This window comes from Hippocampus guttulatus, chromosome 4, assembly GCF_054856545.1.
Source record: "Hippocampus guttulatus isolate MCC_2025c chromosome 4, RoL_Hgut_1.0, whole genome shotgun sequence".
Taxonomy (NCBI): Eukaryota; Metazoa; Chordata; class Actinopteri; order Syngnathiformes; family Syngnathidae; genus Hippocampus; species Hippocampus guttulatus.
The window spans coordinates 15,412,771-15,419,649 of NC_141264.1; the positions used below are offsets into that span (position 1 = coordinate 15,412,771).

Sequence of the window (6,879 nt, forward strand, 5' to 3'; positions counted from 1 at the left end):
TAAATTGTAACATTTTATAAATAAACAACTTACCTCAGAGGTTTTTTGCAACTGTTCCTGTCTTGCAGCTAAAACAGTAATACAAATTCTCAATTAAATATACCTCAACAGACACATAATTAGCATAAACAGTAATCCAAAAAAACTTTCTTAGCTCAAATATATGTTTTCCCTTACAATATTTGCGGTGTCTGGTTCACGGCACAACTTCTTCACGTGTTGCCCTTGTCTGTCCCCAGTCTCCCAACATTGGTGAAACCTAAATTTGAAATCAGCTTTCAGTCCTCATACCAATGTATTTTGTCATTCGTTCTTTTCGTTTGGGACTCTTTTTTGAGTCACAAAAGTCACCAATACTGGTGATGAAGAATCGGTCCTCTTTTTAGCATTGCATTGTGATCACAACTCAAGATTGAGTTTCGGGAAAATATTTGACATTCTTGGCAAAGAGGTTGGAAGGAGGGGTACACAATTAAAGCATTCATTTTGTTCCCACTGTGTTTGGCTGACTCTTTAATTAACTTCCTTACCAGACTTTGTAATGTAATCACTTCCTCGTTTTTGAATGATTACACACCGTTGACAAGTGAGCTGTCCTTGTTACCTTTCTGCATGTCATAAACAAGAAAACAGATCAGGCTGATTTGTGAGAACGGTATTAAAAATAGTATTATGTTTTTCCCCCCAAGCACAGTCCCTCCAAGGTGGGGAAAAGAAGACAGATGAAAAAGGCACGGTTAATCTTGCCAAAGGGAGGGCGGGGGTCTTAGTTTGTTGTCAGGTTTTATTGCTACAAATGTTGTATGACAAGGTGTTGTACAGTTGAGTTGAGAGTGTGTGAGCGTGAGTTCAGTTCTAAATTGTGCTGGCCACACCAGATCCCCGGTTGTCAACTGGTAAGCACGTTCGCCTCACAGTGCAGAGGTGCAGGGTTCGATTCCGGCTCTGGCCTTCCTGTGTGCAGTTTGTACGTTCTCCCCGTGCAGACGTGGATACTCCGGTTTCCTCCCACATTCCCAAAATATTGCATGCTAGGTTAACTCAACAGTCTATAGTGTGATTGGGGGCGCGGAGGGTTGTTCGTCTATGTGTTCCCTGCGATTGGCTGGCAACCAATTCAGGGTGCACTCTGCCTGCAGCCCCAAGACAGCTGAGATCGGCTCCAGCACACCTGCTACCTTACGTGAACATAAACGGCTTGGACGATAATAAATTAGCTTTGCGAAAGCACTATACAAGTCATTCACAAACACGACAATGAAACTGAAATGTGTACTGTATTTGTTTTTGAAATTGATTCATTTAAAATGTCCTTTTGCTGCTATGCACAATGCGAATTTGAAAAGTAACATCTTTGATGAGAGAAAAATGAAACCAAGTGTTCATTCGCTATATTGTCATATTGTTATTGTTGTGATATTGTGATTTCTTCACTGGTGGGTTGTGGACCCCTTTTATGTGGGTTGCAGCCTACTGGAAAAAAAAATTATATGCATTTGGATAAAGATTTTTTCACAACAGTACTGAGGCATACCATGTGCCCACATACAATGCAGCATACAATATTCGGTAAGCGTCAAGAAATGTTACTCACCTGTCCTGTAGTCACTAGCTACTCTGTAAACAAATACGGAGCAGCTCATGCTTTGGCTCACGGATGCCCTGGCGAGCAACATGTTTTGGATGGTTTGTCTAACACAGTTGAAACCGAGTATAAAAATGTAGCATATTGTACATGTATTTTTAGAGGCTATTTTTCAACAAACACACAAACAAACAAGAAATGCATGATCGTTCTTAAGTTCTATAAAATGGTTCATGACTTTGCAACAATCGGAATCCCAAAGTGGATCCCAAAGTTAACCTGCAAATACAGTACATGCTCAACAAAACAAGAAAGTTGCATCTCAAATGTAGTCATTGCTGAGCAAAAAAATCCATCCTTCCATCCATTTTCTAATCCGCTTATCCTCACAAGGGTCATGGGCATGCTGGTGTCTATCCCTGCTGTCTTCGGGCAAGAGGCAAGGGGACACCCTGACAACCATCCGCACTCACATTCACACCTGGGGACAATTTAGATTGTTCCATTAACTTGCCATGCAGGTTTTGGGAATGTGGGAGATAATCAGAGTACCCGGAGAAACCCCACGCAGGTACGGTGGGAAGATGCAAACTCCGCACAGGAAGGCCGGGGCTGGGATCCAACCCTGCACCTCTGCACTGTGAGGCAGACGTGCTCACCAGTTGAGCAAAAGTCCTCAAAACAAAAAAGTCATTTTGAGCCTTTTTTATCTATTTTTATTCATTCATGTATTTATTTATCAATCATCTTTCTTGCGAAAGAAAGTAAAACTTGTTCTGTTGCTGTCGTATGTCCCTCAAGACTTTTACCTCATAATTACTGATACACCCTCATCATAAGTCTTTCCCTGGCTCAGAGACAAAGGATGGAATGCCACCTATCCTCAGACAATTGTGCTTGTTTCTTTGGTATGAAACTAAACCAGCTGAATTGTCTTCAGGTTATTAAGTGTACTTGTGCTGTGTGTCCTGTTTCGAGTGGGCCTTTTTAATTTTTTTATTTAGTTTGTCTTCCACAGTCAATTTAGTGGTTTAAAATATAAAATGTAAGTATGTAGGCAACACAGCCCACTTTTATTTGACACATCGTTTTTAGAGTACCTCTCATCTCCGTAACAAAAGCAATTGTTTTTATTCTAACAATTTTTAATTATTCGACCTGAAAAAACTTCAAAGCAAAAATAAGCGTGCTCTCAGCACTCACAGTCGCACTAAACAAAATCGTCACTTATTGTGCAAATGATCACAACATAAAAATGCGTTTCTAATTATTTTGAAGAAATGTTGCCTTTAATGCTTTACCCTATTAAACTTCCGTTTCATTTATTGAGGCACATAAAAAATACATTAGAACACAACAAAAACAAATGTAGATGCAAGAAATGGGGGGAGAAAAATGACAGTCATGCCAAGGAAGCCCCCCAAATCCTCAAGAGGCTTGACTAGTGGGGCTCCCTTAAATCAGTTTACAAAACCAGACCAGAAAAAAAAAAAAAGCAATCAAGCATAAAATGAGAAGCATATACAAAAACAATAATTTAGAAAAGTCAATGCTCGTTTATTCATTCAGCAATTATGTATGTAACGGACCATTCATGATCTTGAGGTAAACCTCAAAATGTTCTTCTAAATTGGAACGAAGTCATCCGTGAGTTTCATTGCGGGGGACGAAGCTAAAAAGCTTTTCATGTTAGGTTAGCTGTGACCTTAATTATTTGCTGTTTAAAAAAAAATTAAAATCTGAAAATCAGAAATGCATGAGACAGTGAGGTGTACCCTGACAAGACATGCATGCCTGGAGGGAGCTGACTGGAAGACACAAGGCACCTTGCTGCCAAGAACAGGTGGAAACAAAAACCTAGCGAGCAGAAAAGTCATGAAAAAAAGGATCCACAGAGAAGACATGACAAAATTCAATGGAATCAAAACAAAATAACACAGACACGTCGGGACAGCGAGACATTTACCCTAGTGGCGTTAGAAAATGTTGTCACGTGATACAGGAAGACATGCTTTCTGGCTGTTTTTCAATTATTTTATATTTATGGCCTCAAAGTGTTTGCCATGGAAACATTGACTGTAATTATGCCCTTACATCCCCTTGCGTCTGTGTTTGTGTGTGTTAATGACACGTAAGGAGTTTCAAAAACTTTCACTATTTTTTATCAGTGACAGACATCACACATAAAGATATAAAAGTAGGCATTAAACAGCTTTGATTGAATTGTACTAATCATAATGCCATATGGTAAGTAGTCCCAGCTTTTTTACTGGCCCTGTTACATTTGTACAAGCGAGGTAGCGAGCGAGAGACTTGGGTCTGAATTTTTGCCAACTGAGCAAAGCTTTCGCAAGATTACGCGACTTTTTCAATCCCTTCAGCAACTGTTTTTCCCAAAACTAGACTAACAAATGACAACAGTGATCCGAAACACCAGCAACATTCTTATTTTCTGCACAGTGTAGGGAAGAGGGCCAAGATTTGACCTGTTCATATGCCAAGCTACAGTTTCATATTCTGTACGTCTTGGGTGCATTAAAAGTCGCCACTGTATAAATTTATTCATCACTGTCAATAAATTAACGATAGTATTTGGAGTCCTGGGTAGGAACAGCTAATATGAGTTGGACACCTAGCAATATATTGAAACGAGATGATATGCTTTCTAGAAGTACATTAAAAATCATAGAGACACAGTTGAGGTTAGCATGTTGGCTCGGCCCTCGGCAAGCGTTCCAGTTTCTCATGGAGCTCCTTTGTAAAATGATTTGCCCATCCCACATTTTGAGTCTTCATCACCCAGGGTGCATGTTTTTGGAGTTTCTGGAGTACCCAGAGGAAACACACGCAAGCGCGAGGAGAAGATGCAAACCCCACACAAGAAGGCTGAATTATGGATACGAACCAACAACCGCTGACCTGTGAGGCTGACGTGCAACCTTGTTGGCATGCCACCATTACAGACTAATGACTAAAATATCCCTCATCTGTACAGGAAATAGTTTCCCAGTGGCTCACTCTGGCCCAAAACCTGTTTGTCAAAGGCAGAACAGGACAAATGTTTTTTTTTCTTTTCTTTTTTCAATCGCGAATTAAGTTCTAATTGTCTGACTTGATCTGACATGTCACGTGACCTTGTATGACTGACAACCCAACACATAAAAGGGCTTGTCATTACTGTCCTCAGTATCAAACATCACGACTCCAAAGGTAAGTTTTACATCCTACTTTCCAAATGTCAATTTCATGTCATTCTTTCAACGTTTACTGCGTTCTTGTTTCACAGGCTTAAATGAAAATGAAATGCTGATGTGTTGTTGTTTTTTTTTGTTTTGTTGTGTGTGTTCGAAATCTAAAGTATATTTCAATGTCATACAGATGGCATTTGCTCTTCATTCGTTGTTTCTCCTTTGCGGGATCAGTGGACTCTTGACTGGAGTCGTAAGTCAAAATCTCACCCCGCCGACTGAAATAAATATAGATTTATAATGGTGTCTGATGTATGGGCGTCTTCATTTGTTCCAATGTTCGGTCTTATTGTAACCACATGCTTTTCTTCTTCAGTGGGCTTTCCCTTCGAAAAAATCCAACGGTTGGTAGCTGTGACTCAGTCATACTTTTTTTACTTCCAAGTTCATTGACACCGCAGTTGATTGTCTCTTTTTCGTCTGGAAACACATCAATAATTACGGAACAATTGTGCTGCAGACCTTTCCTGTCCTAAAGGCTGGACTCTGCTGGACTGCAACTGCTACGTTTACCAGGAAGAACGAAGGAGCTTTGCAGATGCAGAGGTATAACTCACTCCTTATAAAATCAGTGAACCATCTGTATTATAATTGAACATTTTGGCTTCCCAGAGCCAAAACATCTTGCCAACTGCCTGGCATATCTGAAACACTGAAATCTACGTGTTCACCCCTGTTCCCCCAGTCTGTCTGCAACATTCTTGGTGGGAATCTGGTGTCCATCCACAGTGACTTGGAAAATGCCGTCGTTCAGCAACTGATTGTCGCCGGTAATAATGATGATAACCTTGCCTGGCTTGGACTTCATGATACGATTTTGGTAAAGCAGCAGAAATATTTTTTGTCACTTGTATTTCAGTAATTTTTCCAGAGAAAAGGAACGTGTTCTCAACCTTGCCACCAGCTTACGGGCCGGAGGCGTAGAGTCGAGGGTTTTAAGCATTCCATTGTTCAGACTTCATGAGGGGAAAACACAGTGGAACACATCATCTACCTTGACATTTGTGAAATGTGCACAAAGAGGACCTTAAAGTAGTTCAACTTGGTGAATTAATCCATTTTTATTTCAGGAAAGATTGTACATTTAACACTCCAACCATCATTTTATCACCTTTTGCTCCGCGCTCCGACCTCGAACTCCAACTCTGCTCAGTTTCATAATGAGACTGTATGATTCTAATAATGTTCAAGCACAATCTATATTAGATTCCGTTGTGACAAAACAAACAGCAGATGCAAATGCAAACAGTTCTGATCGTCAAGTGTCATTTATTGAAAAGTCACTGGGTCTTCCAGGATGGTGATTTCATATGGACTGATGGCACCATTGTGGATTTCCTCAACTTTGCTGCTGGGCAACCCGTTGCGAATGGTGGCGACTGTGTACTGATGGATGAAACTGGTAAGTGAAATAAGTGATTGACGTTTGATAAGAACACAATGATGTAATACCCAAACATTTGCTTCTTACAGATGGAGAGTGGCAAAATGCGCCTTGTACAGATGACGATGAATATGTTTGCATTAAGGAAGCGCACCGTTTGTTCCACTAATCGCTCATCTTACTTCAGTCACAATGAAGTTCCATCATCACGATGATGACTCAATGACAGAATATCAGACTTTCGTGGTGCCTTTGTATTCTTGGGTTTACTATCAATTTTCCTTTTCTTCCCAATTCCACAATTGTTCCTGACAACCAATTTGTAACGTTAAAGAGCACCTCTCCAGTAAATGAAGGAATCTGTCTGCATTAAAATATCTGTTGGTGTTTTGTTTTTGTTTTTTCAAATTTACGGAGCCTATTGCTTAAAACTTAAAATTTCAAAATCATCATCAACAATGCATTGTCATAGATGACTACAATGCAAACCATTAAAATGTAAAGTGATGTCTGTTCCAAAATTAATAAAAAAATGTGATGTTCACATTCATGGCCAAGAAACGCAAACGTGGCCATCGCTTGTGGTACAACAATGCAAAAGACAAAAGATTTAAAATTTCAATGTGGACAAATAGCACACCTCGAACTCGTTGCCAGCCAAT

General features: G+C 40.0%; 1 protein-coding gene across 1 annotated transcript; it reads left to right on the forward strand.

Annotated features, from left to right (window-relative positions):
* The first annotated feature begins 4,705 nt into the window (after positions 1-4,705).
* On the forward strand, positions 4,706-6,604 carry LOC147206093 (lithostathine-1-alpha-like). Its single transcript, XM_086109538.1, has 7 exons — positions 4,706-4,795; positions 4,964-5,026; positions 5,150-5,177; positions 5,294-5,379; positions 5,519-5,653; positions 6,130-6,235; positions 6,307-6,604. The coding sequence occupies exons 2-7, from the start codon at positions 4,964-4,966 to the stop codon at positions 6,384-6,386; spliced, it is 498 nt and encodes a 165-aa protein (XP_085965664.1). The 5' UTR covers positions 4,706-4,795; the 3' UTR covers positions 6,387-6,604.
* The last annotated feature ends 275 nt before the right edge of the window (positions 6,605-6,879 follow it).

Coding starts and splice junctions, on each gene's coding strand:
- LOC147206093 (XM_086109538.1), top strand. CDS start 4,964: ATGGCATTTGCTCTTCATTCGTTGTTTCTCCTTTGCGGGATCAGTGGA. Junction 5,178..5,293: donor CCCTTCGAAAAAATCCAACG/GTTGGTAGCTGT, acceptor ATTGTGCTGCAG/ACCTTTCCTGTCCTAAAGGC. Junction 6,236..6,306: donor TGTACTGATGGATGAAACTG/GTAAGTGAAATA, acceptor TGCTTCTTACAG/ATGGAGAGTGGCAAAATGCG.